Source organism: Limulus polyphemus, unplaced genomic scaffold, assembly GCF_000517525.1.
Source record: "Limulus polyphemus unplaced genomic scaffold, Limulus_polyphemus-2.1.2 Scaffold1905, whole genome shotgun sequence".
Lineage (NCBI taxonomy): Eukaryota > Metazoa > Arthropoda > Merostomata > Xiphosura > Limulidae > Limulus > Limulus polyphemus.
The window spans coordinates 127,674-151,982 of record NW_013667515.1 but is presented as its reverse complement, the minus strand read 5'-3'; the positions used below and the strand labels follow the sequence as shown (position 1 = coordinate 151,982).

The 24,309-nt window shown below is 33.1% G+C and overlaps 1 protein-coding gene across 2 annotated transcripts in view; it reads left to right on the top strand.

Moving 5' to 3' along the window:
• Positions 1-24,309, top strand: part of LOC106465312 (calcitonin gene-related peptide type 1 receptor-like) — a 91,876-nt gene that overhangs the window by 33,924 nt on the left and 33,643 nt on the right. For both annotated transcript variants that reach the window (XM_022393182.1, XM_022393183.1), the window contains 3 exons: positions 1,526-1,623; positions 7,622-7,757; positions 8,284-8,394. In XM_022393182.1, the coding sequence (XP_022248890.1) occupies positions 1,526-1,623; positions 7,622-7,757; positions 8,284-8,394 (345 nt within the window). The remainder of the gene's footprint in view (positions 1-1,525; positions 1,624-7,621; positions 7,758-8,283; positions 8,395-24,309) is intronic.

The following is a 24,309-nucleotide window of genomic DNA, read 5'->3' as shown; positions in this document are numbered from 1 at the left end:
GGTTCATTTAACTATTATACGTGATGTACGTTTTTTTGGGGGTGGTTAATGAAAATGTTCCAAAAATGCAACATTAATTTCTTGATGATCTAATATTTTACTTTATTAATTATGTCAAAGTCTAACGATCTTATGTTTTTCTTTCGATCTCTGGTATTAAGCTTTACTCTGTTCTAACTGCAGCTTACTAGTTAGTTGAATACGAATACAATTTAGTCAGAAGTCTGATATTAAAATAGGAATTATTGAAGGTGTGATATTCGTGGAACAAGACACTTAATATAACTTTTTTGGATTTTGTCACATTCTCTTTAGGCAATAGTAAGTATAAAGAAGTTTATTTGGAGCTGTTAGCAATTTCTTGTCCCACATAACTTTAGTTCTGCACGAAAGAAAAGTTAATCACATTTTAGTTCACTACATGCAAAAAAGTGTGTAGTCTATAGAAGTATTAGTCCTTTGAAATCCCCGGATAATTTTAAAATGCCTCATTTGCTGAGTTAGAGCTATAAACGATTTTTTGTGTCATAACAAGAAACTAAGGTCATGCTTTGAAAAATATCATCTTGCTGACCTGACTTGCAACTATATGCGTGAACAAGAATTATTTCTACAACAAATGTGTAAATTAATTGCCAAATACTGCACATGACTTCAACTGCTTCAATTATTATCACTTTGTTACTATCCCTGCTCATGACTGTTCTCCTGCTTCAATTATCACCAATTAATTTTACTTTTCCCTATTCACGATTGTTCTCCTGCTTCATTTCTCATTACTCTTTTTCGTTTGACTATTCATTACTGTATTTTTCATTTTACTGCTTGTGTCTGTTCCAATGTTTCTTTGCTATTGCGTTTTGCTGCTCATGATATTTTCTTATTTCGTTATTCATCACTGTTGTTACGTTTCACTGCTCAAGACTATTTCCGTATCTCGTTATTCATCACTGTTATTACGTTTCGCTGCTCATGACTATTTCCGTATTTTGTTATTCATCACTGTTGTTACATTTCTTTGCGCATAAATATTCTTGTGTTTCATTTTTCATGAATTTTGTTACGTTTCACTATTCATAAATATTCTCACGTTTCATTATTCACAAGGGTTTCTGCTCTATCATCTGTCTTCGACTTTATGGATCTGACGATCATCAAACCTAAAATTAGAAATTCTTGTGCTTTTCAGAATTTTCGCCTAAAGTAGAAGCTTGTTATCTAAAACATTTATACGAAAAAACAAACCATTGCCACAGAACATGTATTGTATTCATTTTGAAAAATACAACGCAACAAGATGGTTTATACAAATAAATAAATAATGTTAGTAGGTTTTACGAAGAGATATTCAAAAAAATAAATATACGTATGAATTTGTAAAACCATATTAAACATCGTAATTTCTCTTGTTAATTCTTTTATCTCAACTTGTTCTCTTTTTTTAGCAAGTGTGTTTTTTATTTGTTTTTAGAGATATAATAACATAGTGTCTGCATACGAAGATTCTAAGGTTTGATTTTTTCAGATAATGCTACATGGTGGTGTACTCCAAAACATCAATGGGCAAAGAAAGCGGGGAAATACCTTGGTGATTATTCTGCTTGCTCCATGAAGATAGTAACGGTAAATACAGGAATATCGATTTTTGTAGTTTTGTGTAGTATCTAAGTACGTATTAGTCGTTTATAATGTAGCATAAAAACAATATTGATTCATTCTGGATAGTGTAACAGCCTCACACAGCTGTAGCAGAAATTAAATCCAGCACAAAACTTTATCTTATACAACAAATGAAAATCTAACAGCAGTTATAATTGTCATCTCCAAACTATTGAAGGTGGATGAAGGTCGTTACTTTATCCGAAAGCGAGTTGCTACCCCTCACCGTATACATTTTAAAAAGAACAGGAATCATACTTCTTAAAGAAATTCATCAGCTTGAATAGAAGACGATGTTCTGACAACTTTCCTATGCCTAATTCCTATTAGAATCCGTAAAAAATAAACAAAAAAACATCGATCCAGCAAACTAGTTCCTTATAGATATTATAAACCTTGTTACCTGCCTCCTCTACCAGTTGACTAAGCGTAAATTCATAATTTGCTATTTTAGTTTGAAATTGTAGTTCAACTATGTTAAAATATTTTTAACAATGATCTTACATTGACATTGTTCTTTATTTCCGGCAGAGTCGCCAATCGGAGTGTCAAAGAGTTTCTATAATATGGCAAAAAACTTACTCGACTTCTATTCATGAACGTAATTGCAAGTACAATCGTAAAGGGAAATGTTTAGAAAAAAGAAATACAGTAACTTTTTGTTCTTTCTACGGTGTCTTCGAAATATCGTTTAAACCTATTGTAGATATGTAAGATATAGTGAACAACATTTGCCCGCCAAAACATTCTTCGTGTGAATTATTTATAAAATATGTTAAAAAATAATCAAACAATTTAAATATATAGTTTAATCTCTGAATCTAGAATCCTTTCCTAAATACATATCCTAACCGTTTGGTTTGGATAGTTGTATAACCATTGAGAGTGGTTTTATCACAGAGTATTTCAATAATATTATTCAAAATAAAGATGCAAAGAAACTGTTGTACGCAATGTAATGAGAACAAATATCACATTCATGAAGTTCCAAACTTGTGATATCCAGTTGTTTGAAACTGGAAACGGTTATTGACATAAAAGGCAAGGCATTTTCAACGAAAAAAATTACCTTATACACTAAATTGAATTTAAATATTCTTGGGGAGGAGGGGAGAGTTAATGTCCTAGAATGCTTGAGAGACAGACAAAAAAGTAACATGGAGAACTGTGGATGAGTCCAAGAAGACTGATAATGAAAATGGTGTAATCAAAATGAATAGCATTTCTCTGGAAACTTTAAGGAAAGTATTCACTTTTAGAATTTCCACTCTGATAAAACACGTTAATGGACACGTTTTACCACTGATTGATTCAGACATCTATGTGTATAAGAGTTTCGATTCGGTTCATGTAAGCAAAAGTAAATATTTCAATCTGTAGTTTCTTACATTGTGTAAATCAAAACACTATTAATAACAATCTTTTAGATATACACCTAGAGATTCAAACTATTTATGACGTGTATATTGCAAGATATTGAAATCTCTCTACTTCAGTCTATGGAAGCTGTAGTTGTGCAAGTTTCATTTTGATTGATCGAAATATATAAGAATATCAAGATCTAATTTCGCAAAATGTTTTACCTTTAACCCCTGAAAATCGCAAGGAAGGCACAAATTTTATAAGAAACATAACATGTTTCCTTCCTATGGGGGAGATATAATAATTTTAGAAATATATTTCCTTTGTTTGGGGATATCTAAAAAGAAACGAAACTGTATATGAAAGAAGGTGCAAAGTTTCAGTTTAAAAACAGGTTTTAGTATATCTTTAATATAATAGAAGGGAATAGACAAGAAACTTACTAAGAAAGTGATCTCGTCTTATACTAAACTCACTCTTAATATTTGAAATGTTAATCTTAGTTTCTTGTTTTTAAAGATACATTGTGTGAGAAACACTGTTTCTTAGTTAATTAGACACACGGTATTATTTCAAAAGCACTTAGGTTCAAATGTACAATATTGTAATTGTGAGTTTAACAAGATCAACTTCTTACATGAAATCTCTACTCTTATGTAAAAAAGCATTATATTCGTTATTAGTTATTTTCATTAGATATTTTACAACTATTTGAAAATCTAATGTGTCACCAAAACATTTGTTTTGTTAGATAATTAAGTCATACTGAATGATTAATATCTTAACAACTCTTCAGAAATCTAATATGTCATCAAACTGCTTATTTTGTTTGGTAATTATAAATATACTGAATGGATAATATTTTAATAGCTTCTCAGAAATCTAATGTGCCATAAAATAGTTTGCTTTGTTACCGTTTTTATGGAAACACTGAAATACTATTAAGTGAAGGGAAAATTTATGTTTCTTGTTATTAAATATATATCCTAATAGAAGGAGAGTTGCAAACTTGTTTCTCAAGAAGAAACACGAAAACAAACTATGATGAACAACATATAATGAAATATAAACTGTGCGTAAACTTGCATACCTTTCATTTTCTTCCTTTACCGATTTCGCAGTTTCTCAGGTTACTCTCCAGTATCGATATTAAACTTTAATTACGTAAATAAAAATTGATTCATTTTACACACTGACATTATTATAAAGAGATGTAAACTTCCACCTACAATGTAGTAATGCTGAACACTAGACTGGCGTCATCTAAAGCGTCCTAACTTACAAAATTCCTGAAATACGTGCCACTGCCATCCCTGGTGGCTTAGCGGTAGGCTTCAAAGATTATAGCGTTAAAAATATGGATTCGATGTCTGCGGCGGACACAACGTAGATGGTTCATTGTATAGCTTTCCGTTTGAAAACGAACAAAAAATCTGAAAAATTGTAATCCTCTCCTGAACCGCCATATATTGTGTAAATAAAAATTGCATTATCTTTAAGTTATTATTTAGTTTTCAACACAAAAAATAAAAATTTTCAGAATTTTTCTCGTAAAGCTAATCAGGGCTATCTGTGCATAATCGAACCTAATTATGAACTGATACACTATAACAAATGCAGCTAGTCGACAGCACCCACTGTCAATTCTTGAGCTACTCTTATTTGATCGTTACTCTTATAGCATACCACTTCCCCAAAGTGCAGAGCACGTTTTTACAGCAACAGGCCGCGAACCCTTGAATTCACAGTCCAGACATGATAACCACCTAAACGCGCCTGGCCCCAAAACCTAACGAGAGTAAAATGTTCATATAAATCAGGAGAAGTTATTTTTCACGAGCGCAGAGGACGCTCTTCGCCAACGGGCCACAAGCCATGAGCCTTTGGAATCATTTTCTGAGCACGCTAGCCACTAGGCCATCTGGCCTGAAAACAAAAATCGGCAGGGAAGGCCTGTATAGAAGTCATTTGAAAATGTTTTCCTTAAAGAATACCAAAATTACTGAATTTTTAAATGGTTATATCATTTGTGATAAATGGGATAAATTGAGTAATAGAATGTTTTTTATTCTAATGCTACATTTACCAGTGACTCAAGTAATTATGCTTTATTTTATATTATATAAGAAGAAACATATATAGAGGAGCTGAAAATTTGCTTTAACGTATGAACTTAAATAAATCTCAAGTTAGAAATTCATACATTAGTCCCTTGTTATTAAGTATTTATTTATTTATATATTTTTAATTGTATAACCAAAATTCAAACGAAAAAGTACAAGTGTTTCTCCCAGACTGTTCTTGGTGCACTGGTGCTTTTGTCTTTTTTCGTTGACATTGCAATTGATTTTAGAAACCACAGAAATGCGCATTTTACTCTGCTTAATAAACTAGGAATACGAATAACCTGTATCTGAAAGTGCTGTTATGCACCGCCCCACCAAGGTGAAACCCATCCCAATATGTTGCGATTTACGTTTTCAACTGATACGTGGGTGCGTATTACTAGTCCGTGGACACGTTATAAAAGTCACACCATTTGGTCTAGGTGACTTGTCTCTTTGTAACAGAGAAGTTTATGATTCTAGATCAGAAAAGGGAGTTTCGTCATCGGTATCTGAAAGTTTAAAAATGTAAGCTGTGGGAGGCTAAAATATTAGCAAATACATTACTCCAACTTACAAGCATGGTTTCAAATTTGACTAAAAAGAACATTGCAAAACCTATGCACCTTTTTTTCAGATAATGAAAAGAGGCGTGTCACAAACTAAAGTATAGGAGAATTGCCTTCAACATTATCTTTTGTTATCCCTAGTTTTTTGTTTTAGTCTTGATAGTTCTATAAAGTATTTGCGCGTCTTGAGATAACCTACTAAGAAGGTACAACAAGCCTGTCTTCATTGTGCAACTATATGACTACATTCAGCATTTAACCAGTAATGTAAGATTGTATTCCTACATTTCCATGAAGTATTGAAAGAATGTGCAGCAACAGGAAAAATCGATCCAAATTGTCAGGCATTGGTAATGAATGTAGAAACGGAACAGAGGCAAGAATGGATCCATTACATAAAAACTACTCCATATAATCTGATTACGCCTTGGAGGTTGTGTGGAAGAAGAGGATTGAACGGATTGATAGGCTATTGATGAGTTAAGTCAAGGAGGCTTGTCCTTCGTGTTTCATTATCGAGTATAGATCTTTAAATATCAAGTAATTTCTGAATGACATGGCCATTTGATTTCATGTGGTCAGAACCCTACAAGTAGTGAAATGTATTAATACCTCTAAATAAAATTATTGTTGTTCATAAAATGAACCAGTCGGTGTAGCTGTTTCGGGCACAAGGATTATATACTAATAAAAGAGTAGCTGCGAAAGATCCTGCATCAACACTCACAGAAAGAGAATCGTATAAAATACTTACTGGAGCAAATTTAATACAGAGTGTTCATGTTCCACTTCAGTATAATCAAGATAACAGACAGAATACCCATAAATGCTGGACTTGAACTGAGGTTTCAGCCAAATATTACAGATAACCATAATGTTCGAATCTCCGGCGTCTAGTTGTTATTTACTCATGATGAAGAAAATCCCATTTTCTGAAATCACTCGGATCTTTGGGTTTATTTTCTGTTGCAATCGTGTAATTGTTTCAATTAAAATAAGAATTGGGCTTCTTCTGTCGAGATAACTTCAACAGTAATCTTTCGTTCTACCATTATTTCTTATACCAGAACAAACGGTTTCCTAGTCCATAACAATAAACACTGACGGCGTTTTCTGAAATTTACCACATCAGAGCAAGGTAGTACAACCGTATTTGAAAAGGGGCGGCTGATTCCTTTATTGGAAGAACGAAACGCTACAAATTTTACTGAGGTAGTAGTATTTTGAGGTTTTGCAACAGCTTCAGTTTAATAAAAGTCCTTGAATTTTCTCGAATTTAGAATGGAATAAGCTGTATTCGTACCATCTACCAAGGAACCAATATTAGCTACCCGAGGGCCAGGAACATCATTCTTATGCATGAACAAGACTAAGCCTAATCTGTCCAAGGACACTGAAGGCTTAGCACATACAGGATGAGATGGTTGAAGAACCTGGATTATGAGAAGCCCTATTATCTACAGTGTGATGGGGAATTATGTGTCACGCGCCTGTTCAGAAGCGTTTGGTAGCCTTGCCATTGTCTCTATCAGTGATAATCACATATTGTATTCTTAAGAAAAAAAGTACAATTTATTCCGTTTCAAGGCCACCTTGTCTTTTTTTTCATAAATATGTTACAAATAAGTTTTTATACACCTGCAATACCTGAAGAAGCTATAAGTTGTTTAATTCTCCCACAATCTATACGGGTATACCCAAATTATTTTGGCCAACCCTGTATACATCTATATTTATACGTTTCTTTTTTTTTCTCTCTCTCTATAATGTTTTTTTAAAATAGAACCAAAAGAAAATATATACTTGATTAAAAGATCTCTAACTTAACAGTGAGCTTTCTCATTTCTTTACTTTTTTCAATGTTATACTGTGTAATGTTGGATTTCATCCAGTATAAAATATAATTTTCATTTGCTTTCCCAATAGGATAAACATGCAGATACTTTAGCTCGTATTCTACACCAGATGGCATATTTGGAAGAATCCCCCTATGCATCTACAGCTGTTAAACATATTTTCGAAACATGTGTGAATGATGTATTAATGAGATCCCAACCAAAAGGTGATGGATAATTATGTATTCTTTAGCATATGTTTTATATGTACGGAAATGGTATGCATAATTTTGAAATTACAGATTTCGTAAGTACAAATAAAATGTCAAATTTCTGCAATTTCAATTATGTGAATGTATGTCAAATATGTATGATTTGAATTATTTAGATACAACAAAAAATAAAGGCACTTTTTTTTTCGGAAATACTAATACAATTAAACTTAAATAATCACAGTCCATTAATACAAAAAAAGCATGTCGTAGTAAAGTGAGTAAAATGCGGTATTAAATGGTGAGGTGTAGAGAAAAGGCATCTAAACATAGATTCTATTATCTCAAATCTCTGCTAAAACATAGTAAAGAAGTGTTATTTATCACACACTGTGTAGATCAAATAACATTACCGATGACAGCTCAAAGGATGATTATACAACATAATATTCTTTTGTACAAGGCATATTCATCTAAGCACATACATACATTTCTTAAACAGTAGCCTTTCATGTATATATTTTTTTTGAATTACTTGAAGAACTTTACTGTCATGGAGTATTTGACGGGTGGGGATGCTGGAATATCACAAAGGCAGGTGAAGTCGCTTTTCAACCATGCCCCAGTTTTGTTCCTGGTTTCTCTCCCGATCGTAAGTAACAACATTAGCCTTTGTTCTTTTAGCATTCTAAGTTTATTTTATGTATATATTTGAAAATTATACTTCACTCCAGGAGTTAGACATTATTGTGTGATAAATTCATTAAATGAGTGCTGTATGCTTGAAGCCTTCCCAAGGAATTTCGAAATATGTGCTTCACACATCTATAAAAAGTGAAAGTTAGGATTAAAAAGGTGTAACTTTCAAAACCACATTTTAAAATATTGATGTAGGCATACTATGAAAGTAGTGGAAGTGCTTGAAGTTGATGCATAACACTGAAAACAAAAGGAATTTAACCACCACTTAAAACCTGGAATTCCAAACGCTCCTAAGTTATCATGACCGAAGCATTCACAACCAGCTGTATTGTATTAAATATATCACTGTGTTGTAGTGTCAATGAAATATATTTTATCAAATGGATTACATGATAATTAGTTAGGCCAACTAATCTCAAGTGAAACGTGTTCTTCAGCTGGTTTATTTTAACAAGTTAATATTAATAAATTATATACATACGATTTGAAACAACCTGCTTAATTACGATTACATTTTAATGGTTTTGGTGGTAAGACTTAATAATTCGTGGTATAGAAACAAATTCATTCCCATGTTTGTCGATCATATGTTTAGTCTTGGCAATAACTTTTATTTCCACTATTGTGTGTAGCCTCCAGTATAGAATAACTTGTTATGTTGTTATGAATAAATGCTATATCTTTGAACGCTAACAATGTATAATATAATATATTTAACACGTTGGTTGCCATGTGTCCTACCGGTGGGTCACAACTGACTTTTAGTTATGAACCGAGTGACACACTGGTGGGTCATAGACAATTATGTTTCAAAGCCAAATTTCTCTTGTGGCATATGAGTTTGGGACACTGTGACTGCTGCTCGGCATCGTGACATACGAGTTTGGGACACTGTGACTGCTGCTCAGCACCGTGACATACGAGTTTGGGACACTGTGACTGCTGCTCGGCATCGTGACGTACGAGTTTGGGACACTGTGACTGCTGCTCGGCACCCTTTGAATGTATAATTTTATGTATACTTAATTTTTTATGTGGCAGCCAATGTGTTAAGAATGGTAAAACATTTTGACTTTAACTACTTTTCGCCCCTAATAACTCTAAACTCATTATTTATGTTCATCAAATCATTATTGTTCCCAAACGAGTTGTGAGATTTAAAAATAACGACTATTTTTACATAGTGTTACAGTATACGAAGTATTTCTAGTCTCAGTGGAAACATTTCACATTAAAGTCAATAAAACTGTTTTCATTTTCAGCAGTAAGTACATTTATATGAGGCTTTGAAGAACAGGTTTGGTCAAGCGCTACTCAAACATAAGCAGTAAATTTACTTTAAGCTAATAAACCAATCATAGTTAATCTTTTATAAATGGTGACATTTGTTTTTATTTGATAAAAATTAACGACGAAAACATGATTTAACTATAAGAAACGCCTTCCACGGACAGCCCACTGATCTTTTGAGTTGATAATGTTTACTAAACAAAACTTAAAAGCTATAATCACCAAATAGTTCTTTGAAATAAATAACTTATATTTTGTGAACCCTAATTCTCGAATGGCTACACTGGATCCCCTACTATACGTCTACGGCAAAGGATGTTTAACATCGTACTTCTTTCACTAATAACAACTAACATGTTTTACATCATGCTATGGTATGTGACTGTAATATTAAGTTCAATTTGAAATTCTATTCAAAGCAACAGATAAAAGAATACGTTTATTAAATTCTCTGGCCATTAAGACCATCCAACAAAAAATAAGCGTCATGTCTTTTAACATGTTGATTTGTAAATATCAATTTCTAAACTTGCATAACTCAAATCAGTTAAATGTTAGAAATAAAAATGCTATAAATCTGAAGCTAAACGCTAAACTAGTTTGATTGAGTAGTAGATTAAGCCGATTTGAGTTTGTACAAAACGTTCTTTTTTGTATTTATATTAGTAACTTACTGACACTTTACTTTTCTCTATTTAATAAACTCTTTTGTATATTTATTTTTATGGAATTGCTATTTTGTAACGTATTCTATAATTTGGTTGGATCTTTTATATTATTTGTTAAAAAGAACGCCAAGTTTATTTCACGTTGCGAACACAAATTAATTTATTTTTTCAATAACTTTGCTAAAGGCTACGGCGTTCACTCTGACACAAGTTGTAGGCGTAAGTTTACAAACAGCCTTTCAATAGAAACCGCCATAATAACAGTACGTATGCCTAAATTGCAAATAAACTTAAAGAATTTGCTTGCTAATACACGCAATAACTCTAACCACTAACACTGGAAAAAGAACTCTCATTGAATACATAATAAGTGATAACTCATAAACTGTTCAATAATTCACTGCTTCACTAGGTCTCGTATTTATATTTTTCCCTTGCTTCTACATATTGCCTGAAATTACAATATTCTACAATGAACTTTCGAGATATATTGCATCATCATCGTTATTAGCTCCCTCCAGCGGGCAAACATCTAAATTAAAATATTAAACATATAGCTTACAACATTACAAAGCTTTCTATAATAGCACTTTGTTGTCGCATAACATATAAGATTGGTTGTATTACAAGATAATTTTATACATGAGTAAACATAATTACATATTCTGCTTCATTACAATCTAACGTGATTGATACGGATATTTATATGTGACTGAGATTTTGAGTAAGCTCTTTATTACAAGCTTTGATTAGTCCTAATCCTTGTTTGTGTAAGAATAATACATTTCACTACATATCAGCTGTGTTCTTTTCCCACTTCTTGCTAATTTTTTAAAAATGTAAATTAAATTAATAGGCGTGAGGTCTAGTCTTCGATATAATATTATGTAAGTTTTCGGTATGCATTAATTTTAACGTTAAAGCGAATCGGATGAATGAGCATAAAATATATTTTATCTTCTTTAACTTGATAGAATTTTTAAAGGTTACAGTGACAAAAGGCCGCGTCCCGTAATATAGCTTGGGTTAGGCAACAAATATTTTAAAGTATGTTTTATATACAGCTTAACCTCTCTTAGACAAAGATTGATTTTGTTTGGTTAGGTTTATTATATTCAAAACGATTATTGTACATCAAAAAATCAACAATTTCAGGATAACAAATCTTAAGAGTTCAGTGGTCAATATTTTAAAATATTTGATAACAGCATATAAGTCAAGAGTCGCGAAGAACAGGTAAGGTTTCTATTTTGTCATGTATGCGTTCTGTTGCTGCAGTTGAGTATGTTAAAAGTGTTGTACTAAGTTACTTGTCTGAAGTAAATGGGCTAAAACATTTCAGTTGAAATCAATATCACTATAGCAGCCATTTAAGCTAACGATATAAATAGCATCCATAATTAATATTTTCCTAAATTAAAGTGCGTGCCATATTCCTGTCAGACAAATCTACTAAGGGTATCTTTGTAACATGTTAAAATACGCCATAAGACAACTCTTTGTTTCTATTATATGTTATTGAAGTTTTAAGACAAAATTATTGTGCTTAAAGGTCGTTGTTGAAAAACTAAGACTCTTACCATACTACAATATGTTTGTTATTTGATCTTGTTTATAAATCCTTATGACAACTATGACTGATACAGCTTTTATCCAAATATAGACTATATTGTGGAACAATATGACATCAGGTTGTTATTGTGGTATTCAGGTCTACTGACGTCATACAGGAAGCTATACGTATTTGCAATATATATATGGAAAATTCTGGAAATTTATACCAAAAATCAAATAAATCAAGAGAGCAAAGTAAAAATAAGTAAGCTGAAGTGCAAAAATAAACAATCATACCACTTAGGGCTTTGCCAATATTTGAGGTATTATATACTATGTTTTATAGTCTTCTGTAGCAGGCGGTGAAATGAGCAGTTCTTTCAACTTTAACATTACATACAATACCAGTCGTGCTGGTTGTTGTTATTGAATTTCGCCCAAAGCTACTCGTGACCTAGCTGCACGAGCAGTCCCTAATTTTGAAGTCATATATTAGAGGGAAAGCAGCTAGTCAACACCACCCACCGCCAACTCTTGGGCTACTCTAATCGACTAATGTATCCAAACTATGGAGCGTTATTATTATTATTATTATTTTTTGTTGTTGTTATTTTGGCGAGGCTCATAACCACAGTCCGGCACTGTAAACACTGGACTCCACTCGGCCCATCCATACTGGTAGCCTCCTAATTTAAGAAAGATAACTTATTAATCTACAGGTTGTGACGTAAATAATTTCAAAATGTTGTATTAATGTGATTTAAAATGGATTATCGATGGAAACAAGTAAAACAATGACTTTATTTATTATTCGAAGTTGCATGTTATATAAAAGTGTAAATATCTTAAACTGCTGTGAAGAAGGCTACAATCACATTTAATATTACTCACTCGACATTAAATCAAATAATCTCAAGAACTGTATGTACTGTTACGTATTATAATTTCAAATAGCCTAAAACTGAGTTAAACTGTAATTTAGATTTAGTAGTTAAATAAATTCCGATATATATCCAATTTATTATATTTGCCAACAAGATGGATACACACAATTTTCTTTTTTTTTAATACAAATATATTTTAATATGCAAACAATAATACAATTTACAATAACGGTTATTACAAATAGTTATTACAAACAATGAATTATATACAAAAGTTTTACAAACTTACAAACAATGTAAAGTCATCTTTCTGGTCTGGAACTTCCTTAATGTTTTATAGAAGGTTCACGATGAGCGAGTTAATTTCGAATTGACGTAAGTACAATTCACTTAATAGGGAGCTAGCTAGCTCTGTGGTCTTCACTGATCACACGCGTTTTTTTTCCACCGATGACGTTAGGTAATGTTTTCGTAAAAGTACTGATGTCTGATGTGAATCCACTAAAGTTAAATGGTTAGTAATGTTCAAAATTTATAAATGTTCCTGGTCAAATATCTGAAGTGTCCCGATTAATAAGCGTTAAAACAATCACAGTTATAGCTTCCAAAGTTTATAGCACACCAACTATAGCAAACCGATAATAGATACTGTTTTTTATCGCGTCGTGTTGGTTATATTTATAGGCGTGTGGAGAGTTTCTCGAAATTTCATTTTACGTAACAATACTCACGCTAACACTAGCGTTTACGTACACACATGTATTTGTCGATTCTTATCATCGAGAATAGTCTACAACTTTAAAGAATAGGAGGGAGTTTCTCAATACATATTTAACAGTATAAGTTATGTACATTTCTAAATATGAAATTAATTTAAACCAACATCGACATTAAATAAATATATAATAAATCCGTTACAGTACTAAGGAAAGTCGATACTTTTTATAAAACATCGATACTTTTGTAAGCTACATTTCTAATAGTTTAAGTTAGATGTTTGATATTTGTTTGTTAGAGGGTGTTTATCATTACTTCATAGGGTGACCATACTTTCCGATTTTGCCGGGACAGTCTCGTTTTTTGGTAGTTTGTCTGAGAAATGTTATCGGGACGTACAAAACGTTCTGGTTTTATGATAAAGACATCAAACTGTCAATCACATTGAATCACGAATGTAATAAGCCTGCTTGACTTGCTCATTGTTGTAACATGTACCCACTCTCCTGCCGCCAAACTCTTTCGAAAGTTCCGTCTGTGCGTAGTGAGAAACCTAGATCTGCGCAGGTCTGAATGTGGAGACAGTTAAGATAGTGCTCATCGTCAAAACACACTTTACACAGCCAAACACTACATTTTATGACTATCTAATAAAAAACAGAACTTCTACTCTCCATTCATTCTTCTCAAAAATATGTCTAAAAAGTTTTAAAGTAATGTTAAAACCTAAAAGTAGTATGTTTGAAAATGTTATGAATTCTTAGATAAATCCAGGTAAAACATAGCCTATTTTAAAATGAATTGGATAAAGTGAATAATTAAAGAATTCTTGGATGTATAATTTGACTATTTTTCCTCATTTGGTTTGTGTCTATCACCACGTTATTTTGAAAACAATGCCAATGTTAGTATATTGTGGAACAGTTCAATATATTTAAACTAATTTAGATAAATGTTAAATTATTTCAAAATTATAATAATCATTTTGAAATTATGGCAAGGGCTGGACTGTCCCGTTTGTCGATTTGGAAATCTGGTCATCCTATTACTTCATGATGACGCGACATTTAGAAGCTTTAGTAAGTAGAAAACAAGTAACAATATAAAATCATTGAATCAGTTTAGTTAGTTAATCAGTGAACTACTGAGTTAATTAGATATTCAGCTCACTGTCGATCAGTGAGAGTTATTGTGTCTACTCATTCGCGATTCAATTGGCCAGTGAGTTAATCAGCGTGTTTGTTATTGAATGATTAGCAAATAAATCTTTCAAGTAAGTATATTTTTCAGTTAGGCATACATTAATATTGAAGTTTCTGTTGAAAAGTTTGTTTGTGAAGTTAAGCGTATCCCGTAACGAACGTTATTGAAGAAATAAATTAATTCTTATCATTACGTGGTGTGGACTAAGTATCAGACTTAATGCTTAAGTTTGTTTGTTTTGTTTTGAATTTATGCACAAAGCTACACAATGGGCTATCTGTGCTCTGCCCACCACGGGTATCGAAACCCGGTTTCTAGCGTTGTAAGTCCGCAGACATACCGCTGTGCCACTAGAGGGCTAATGCTCAAGTAGTATCTCATTGAAATACATAGAAAAGTTTTTATTTCTTAACTCCAAATTCTGGTTGATGTGGTCAACAGAAACAAAATGGTGGAGTTTTAATTTTATCCAGAGAGGGAACTTATTGTGTACAAAAAAAATATTTTCCACATGCAAATCAGATCACTATAAAGAGGCATTTTAGTATTCTTGACCATTCTAACAATAAGGAAATTTCATGTAAATTATATCTTAAAACAGTCTAAAGTGGAATCTAAACCTGAAAAAGTTAAAAACTTCGGAATTCCCTCATCATGTACCATAAACCAAAATCCACAGTTTTGAATTTTTGAACTAGTTTTTAACATAAAAACATATTCATACAGTACCTCATGACATAACAAAGTATGTAAACAATATAGATTTAGAAGAGATATGAGTAAAAAGTCACAAAAGTATGTGAGCATAGTGAGGCAAAATGATATAGTACTATGAATATTACATAAGAGGTGAACTTAAAACGTGGGTGTGGCTTTGTATTATTCTTCTTACATCTTCTATAATCCATTTTATCTGGGGATATTTCAGGGGTCACAAATGTCTATATATTTCTACAGATGGTATGTAACGAAGAGAGCACTCGGTGTTTAAGATGTCCCTTGAACAAATCGTTTAAAGATATTTCTCAAAATATAGCTCGAAGTATTGAGAATAATAGATGAAATGTACACATCCAAATCAATTCGATTGACAAAATGCATAATGTAGTTTTTACTTGAAATTAGCGAAAAAAATCCCAATTCTATGTATATTTCCACAGAAAGTGTATAACGAAGAGGACACTTGACGTTTAAGATGTTTTTAGAATATATCGTATGACAACTCATAAAATCAATATGTTGATTAGTTTTATTACAATTAAGTAAATAAATGGTGTTGTAAATAATTATGGTGAACGTTATTAATTTTAACTCTACATTATCAACTGAGTTGTATACGTTATACTACTAAACACGCTTTGCACTTTCAGTTGTGCATGCATTATAAGAGTGATAGCTATTTAGTTAAGAGTAGCGGTTTGAGACAGTAAGTGCTGCCAAATGGCTGTCTTCCTTCCGTGTACCCAGTTGTATGTATAAGGTTTCATTCAGGTAAATAAAGAATCGAATTAAATAGGTCTTTATATTGAAGGTCTTGTCAAAATGAAGAATAAAAGTAGACAATTCTAGAGAACTATATGCAATTCATTGTAGTGCTGGGCTAAAAGTTCAGAAGAAAAAAATGGCTAAAAAGATAACAACTAGTAATGGAACAGGCCACTCAGCCTGAAATAATGACTTGAGAGACCAACTAAGGCATGCACCATACAGCTTGAATAATTATGATGAAAAATGAAATGTATCTTTATTTTCTACGGAATGAAATATTTGAAACGAAACTATTGAGACCAACTGTTGAAAAAGAAATTATTTTCTTGCACTCTTTCAATATAACATATAGTCTCGGCTAGAATGTTTGCATACTGTTCTATAATGAATGGAACAGTCATTGAGTAAATGCTCGAGTAGTAACGGAGAAGGTAGCGTATGATCGGAGTTGTTAGTTTGACCTATATAAGTTGTTTTGTGCATTTGTTCGTCACAACACACATATACACATCTGTTTTGTACTAAACTTTGTGCTTTTGGTATAATCTTTTTCGAAACAGATCAATGCTTTGTTCAGACAATTTATCTGTACTTGGTGTAGAGTCATGCCTCGTAACGCGCCTGAAGTGACAGGGCGTCAAGTTATTCGACTGTTCAGAAATGGCATGAAGCAAACGAAAATTGCCAGAGCAGTAGGGTACCTCCAGTGTACTGTATCCAGATTTCTGAAACGTCATCGTACTACGGAAACGTTGTTCCAGGAAAGTCTACTGGTAGATGCCGAAAAACTACTGCCCGAGATGACCGTGTTTTGACCAGTTTAACGAGTCAAGGTTGAAAAGAAGTCTTACAACATCTTACGACAGGAATGGCATGAACATATTTATTCCAGGGTATCTAGAAGAATAGTGAATGGGAGACCAACCAAACAAGGTAATTTTGCAAGAAAGGCTATATGCAAACCAATATTAACCAGAATTCACTGATATCGCTGTGATATAGCATGCCAACTTACAGTTAGGACCTTGGCGAAATATCATCGTTTCAGATGAGTCCTGTTTCCGGCTTGCTAAAGCTTATGTTAGGATTCGTGTTCATCGTTTGCCTGGAAAACAGATGAGGGAAGATTGTCTTTCCCATAGGGAACACACAGGAGGTGGTGCAGTACATGTTTGGGCAGATATTTATCATGGTGGAAAAAACTGCTCTTCATATCTTCCAGGGAAATATCAATGTCGCCTCCTACAGGCATCACATGGAGACGATATTTCTGTTATACGCTATGGCAAGGGTTAGCAATAACTTTATGTTCCAGGATGACAACGTCACTGCCTACAGTGCACGTATTGTACAAGATCATCTCGACCAGATTGCCATTGTCAGCAAAGTCTTTAGGTTGTAATCCAATTGAGAACTGTTTGGCAGAACTGATCTGGAAAATTGCTAACCACGCCCTAAACCAGCTACTATAGCTTAGTTACAGTGCGTTCTAGTGAGAAGTGGGGATGAAATCATGGTAGATTACATTAATAACCTCATCGACAGCATGCTAAATCCCCTTGTGGAGGTTATTAGAGTACGAGGAGGACCAACCAAGAATTGAAAGTTCAATATGAACTGATATAATATTACAGACGCCACTTATAATAATTTCATGTTATATTTTGTCATTATATATGTTTTGGTAAGGTTTGGTTGTGATAGGTGAAGTGCTAAATTACACATCTTTCTTCAGGTGTCTGATAAAATTGTTTTCTGTTCTAATAAATCGTTCATGATGTCTGTAGAAACTATATCATTATATAAATTGCATATGTAGATGTTTAATATAACATGCCTTTCTCTGTTTGACAGTGCTAAGTGTATTTTTTTCCATCTTAACAATAATGATCTTATTTGTTCAAAATATGCAAACGTTTTGGCCAAGACAGTGCTTTCAAACCATGTCTTACTGACGCCACAAAATGTCTTTTGTTAACTGGAAGGTACAGCCCCCCTCCAGAGGCACAGCGGTATGTTTGCAGACTTACAACGCTAGAAACCGGGTTTAGATACCCGTAGTGGGCAGAGTACAGGTAACCCAATGTGTAGCTTTGTGCTTAATTACAATCAATCAATCAATCAATGGAAGTTACATTAATTATTAGTCAATGAAATTTCTTCAAAATTATAACTGTGGAAAAACTAAAGAAAAGTGTTATGTTTATTTGTTTGCTGTAAGCACAAATCTACAGAATGATCATCTTTGCGTGCCGAATACAGGTATCGAAACCCAGTTTTGGCATTATAAGCCTTCAGACGTACACCTGAGCCACTGGGAAGCAAATAAAAGTAAGTAATAATGTATCAACCACACCGTACTTGCTATATACAAGCCAACGAAGCCTTTCTTCCAATACCAAGGTTTTCAGTCCAGCTGGGACACAACAGATAAATTAGTGTTTATTAAATGACTAATTAAGTGATTTAGTTTCAGCCAAAGGCTGGCTGGCGACTAAAAGCTTATGCCCTCTCTTCAACCAGGAGGTGTGATGAAAAGGTAGAAAGTAAGAAACGATGGATAAGTTAGAGAAAACTGTGTTAACTGATTGGAGATACTGTGACAAAATGAAAAGAAAGGGAAGTGTATAGCATGGTGGGTACGAGGTTCATAGATTTCGGGATTCATTCTGTTGCATATGAAAATTGGATTCATTTACATTAACAATTTTTTAATATTTTTTGGATTGTTTTATTGTTCTTGATGTATATATGCCATTTGTTTTATAGTATTATATGTATTTATAATAATGGTACCTAGGTCTTTATCTGTTGTGCAGTCGAGGTGGTGAATCCTCAAGGTAGATATAATCTGGGAACCCAGCACTGGGTGGTCAACATGATCAGGATCATCAAAAGTAACAACATAACAGATATTCAGGAGAAGGTATGAGGCAGAGAGGTTGGCAGAAAAGATGATCAAGCATATGAGCAAAGATAACATTTTGAGTAAGGAAACATCAACAGACATAACAAAGGCTAAAGTTTCAGAAGTGCACAAGTATCTGCAAAAATTGAATATGGCCATAAAGGACTTTAGTAGGACTACGTAGCCAGACGCGAAATTCAAACCTGAGTTCCTGGCATTCCAAATTCTTCAAACAAAGGTAAAAAGAAAGCAGAAACCAGAAAGTCAAAGAAACTAGGCGTGCCTTCCAGGAAAGATGTTTGTCAGAAATAACTCGAAGATATTTCACGGTATGAGAGGAACATCCTCAACGTGAACATTAAATTTAGACGGGTCACGACATTGATGAAACTTGTGTTGCCTAGTATCAAACAGAATAGCTCTGGCTTTATGAGCATTAATGGTAAGATGCTAGTGACAAATGAAGAGAGATGGAAAGAAGAGGTGCAATATTTCTAGAAGCAAAGATGAATTGGATTCAGCATGGCTAGGAGAAGGGAAAGGTAATAAAGAGCCTGAAAGATCACACAAGTAGGAGTGAAAGCGACAGATATCAGATGTAGATCAGCTATTGATAACATGTAGTCACGTGACTGAAAGTGGAACTAGTTTTATTATCTGCTATTTTGGTTGTAAACCTGATGGCTTTTATAACTCTAACATTGCATTCTGTACAAAAAGACTTTGCATTTAATTCTCTGACAAAAGGTTCAAATGAACCACTTAAACATCGATACAAGGAAAAATGTCAGCATTTTGGAATGGCTATTACGGACCCATATTCTATTTCCCCAGCAATGACCACAAATTTAAATGCTGCTTCATTAGTTATGTTGACAAACGGAGACACAGTTTTGGACATTCCCGACGTGGAATACCCAGATATTTTCAGTTACCTAGTTTTCAGTGTCTCACATTACACAGGAAAGGAATTTAAGACATACAAAAGTTTATATTCCTATAAATAAGTTGTGGCAGGCTCGGTGTACAGTTTCAGATTGTGGAAATTGTACGACTAGTCAAATTATGTAAACTACTCGAAGGTAAGAAACTTATACAATAAGTGTTAAACTGGACCTAGATGATTTTTCTATTAATCACCTTTATTTGCTTAACAGTACTTAATGTATACTGACGATTGATATAGTTCTACATTAAAAGGTGAATCGACTTGTTTGTGAGGCTGTTTGCCAACGTTGTTTATGTTTACTAAATCTATTAGGGCTAAAATCTACATCTAATTGTTTAATGACATAACATGTGGATTTCAACGTTAACGTTACATCTATATTTGAATTTTATAGGCCCTGTACTAGTAGGGATATTAGTTAGATTAACGTATGTTAGTTTATTCACAGGCAGAAGTGAACAGACAAGGGCAGCAAGGTTCTCAAAACTGCACAAACTAATAAAGCTTTTAATGCATGATTCGATTTAAATATCCAATTTTTTCGTGAAACAATGAAACAAACACTGCAAAGCATCAGCTACAGATCTCCTAAATATATTTATGCTTTCTAGGGTAATATAATTTATTAATATGTATATGAATATATGTGTAATTAACCTGAGATGAAATGTGAACTGCAAATTGAACTGTAAACCGCTGGCTTCCATTCCTTGTCACGACTGCTTAGATCTACTCGTTTCACTACAGTGGCCCATTTATTCCCTCCTTCTTCATCAACTGGGATTCTATAGAATGATAGTTCTGGATTTTTCTCTTGGTTGTTTATACAACAAACAATAACACAACCAGTCAGTTCTAATCATATAGCTGTTAGGTTCACCATTATTTCACTAGTTCGTTCTTACGTCCAATATGGCAGAATAAACAAAGCCGGCCCAGTGCATGTCATAATTAAAGGTTGAGGTCGGCCAGAACTATGTAGTTGCAAGACATATGATCTAACGCGCAGAAAAGGTTACACAGCAATGGGCGTCCAGGATAAATGTGTATTGTAACCAAAGTAAGTATCCCAGATGGAAAGTAAACAATAGCCAGAAGCTGTTTAGGATAATCATTAGAAGGATGAGAATTAATATGGAAAGGACGTATTATACTACTACATATAACAGCCCACTTCTGGTGATATGTGAAGGCTGATTACATCAATGAAAAGAGCAAAGAGAGAATTCTGCTGTTTCTGTGGTCACAAGAAAGGTTTCATTGAAGAAGACGAAGTCATAAGTATCACCAACAAGAAGCATCTTGAGCAGAGGAATTGTGAAAGAAAGAAGGGATGATAACGAGTAAGAGCTTCAACACATTTTCTTGGGACATTCATGTTCTACAGGATCCCATAGCTGATGAAAATGAAAATAAGTATTCAGTCTAGAGTAGGTTGCTTGCATATTGAACTTAAAGACTGTCTTAACAGCATAATTAATACTTTCAAGAACAAATGATCGCTGATAGGAAAGAATATTCTGAAGAACAGTTGTAAGAAATTGAGGAATGTATTCAACAGTAAGAGGATGAAAGTCTGAGTTTGAAAGAAGAGTAATGGGGTCAGAAGCACCTACTGGTGCCACTGTGAAAAGATCATTCAGCCTAAGAGAAGGTTCATCATGTCATTTCTAGGAAGATGTAGAGTCATTCAGATGGCAATTATTACAAATTGGAGTCAAATTCATTGAGTGCACTAGCGGACAAAATGTGGGCCCCTACAATGAGAGTAATCAGGTGGGTTAGAGCATTTTGTAGTTGGGTGAGAACTGTAACACAATGCAATGGCTGAAGAGGAGGCGTTTGAGAAGCCTCAACCCGATGACGCTGGCAAAATATGTAGGCACCAAGATATTTATTTTTGCTTGAATCTATCTACTAATCATTTAGAAAAAATGACGATCCAGCGAATTTGGTGATTTTATTTGTTTTACAGTTCTTACGTAAAGCTAAGCATGAGTTAATTGCCCATAACAATTTCTAATATTTAACTGATAGACTAGACAGAAGGCGTCTAGTCACAAACTTCCACTACCAACTATTTGGCTACTTTTGTCAGACTGAATAGTAGGATTTTACCATCACTCCCAGAATCACAAAATGCATTGTGCACTGTGTTTTTGCGATAACGTGACGTAAAATATAAAAACATTCAATTCACATTAGAACTCATTTAGCCCCTGTTGAACAACATTCCAGCGAAGTAGTCTAATAGTATGAGAATTAATAGAACCTTTTAGGAATTCTAGAAGCAACACTCTTTTTAAGTCTCATTGTTATCGTTAAAACGCTGAAAATAACAACGATTATTGAATATATGTAAAAACCCTGAAAAGTTATGTAAGTGTTGAGTTCTCTTTACAGCTATATAGAATGATGAATATGAGAAGAATAAAAAGATATACATTTCGCTGCAGAAAAATAACCTGTTCACACCAATAAAAAGGGAATTGTTATGACAGCGAAAGAAGCTAGTGCAGTCATTAGCAATATAATTAATCTACTTTAGAATATTTGTAGAAAAAAAGAGAAAATATTATCAATTTATATTCTTAAAATGAAAGAAATTTTCACATAAAATAATGCAAAATTACAGAATCAATAGATGTAGTGCAAGCCATATATCATCAGACTCAAAATGAATAAATTTCTTTAAAAATGTAATTTTCAAATACTGTAAAATGTTATAAGCACAGTTCTTATTTTTTCTGTTAATACTGATGATTTTATCTAATTTGTGTTGTTAGCATAACAAATCGATTTAAGTTGGTGTAAAGTTGGCGTCAGACTTTGATATCTTTACCAACACAGCTAGATACTGACAAGAATTTAAACAAAAATAGCTAATAAGAAGCAAATATTAGAGAAGAAAAATAGGAAAGTTTATAGTTTTATAAGAGATTAAACCCAGTTCGGTGTTTACAGTCAATTTCACACTAGGCATTTCATAATGTGTACTTCACCGTCAACTTCATTCACAATGTTAAGGTTAAAATACTTAGCTTTAGACTCAAATAACTACGAGGAAAGAACAACAACAAAAAGAACTACAAAGTAGTCCAAAGTAGTAATTTCTTTGCCATATCATCTTTCTTTGGCATATATATATAATTTACTTAGCATAACATTTTCTTACATTTGCAAAATTGATTTCAAAACACTCGTTTACTTTCACGTATCGTTTTATTTTTTGAAGCTGTATCAGAAGAGATCAGGATTAAGTATAAATTCGTAAAAAAAGTATTCTTTAACACAGCGTAGATATAAACAACACAGAAGTCCAAAACAAAAGGAGAAAAATGTATCTTTATATAGATCTCTATAGTTTTTTGAAAGTATACAATTTAAGATAATTGTACATAATTGAAATTGGAAAGTTGTTCCTATATGAAGTAGTTCATGTTAATTGCTAGAAACATCCAAACACGAGTCACTTGCTATTGTAGTTTCATCGTGAACTGAAGCCTGTGTCGTGTACAGTAGAAAAAACTGATATTTTCGTATACTCAGTAAATAATTTATACTGCAAAGATTTTGTTATATTAAATGCTTTGTTAAGAGAATTTAAGTTACTTAGTATTTGAAACTGCATTTTTTTAGTTATATCGTGTTTTTATTAATATTATTATTCCATTTTGACCTTAGTCCTGTTCAGTTAGGGATCGGCTAGTATTTTTGTAAGTCAGAAATGTATTTACACCCGGGTAGCTAGATTAGTCAGCAACGATAAAGGAAGCATGTTCGGTGACTGGGATTCCAACTCGCGACCCCCAGATTATGAGTCGAGCGCCTTAATCACTAGGCCGTGCCATATATAATGTTACATGATTTTATTTGACAATTATGACTGGGACAGCACACACAAGTCATTTCTAGCAAAATGGCGGTTTCGGACTCATTTCACTTAGGGAAAATTGGCATGCGTTTCAGCATACCCAGAATGAGGAACTTGCCTGTATTTTTATGTTCTTAAAACAAAGATAGCTATAAAACGAAAAAATAATAGTTAAATACATTTTGATTAATCTATATACTACTAAAACTCTGAGATTGTTTGTTTGTTTGCTTGTCTATAATTAAATACAGCAAAAACGGCGCTCAATAGCGCCATATTTGTAATGAAATGAGAATAGAAAGAGAATAAAACAAGTTCGTTAAAATCGGG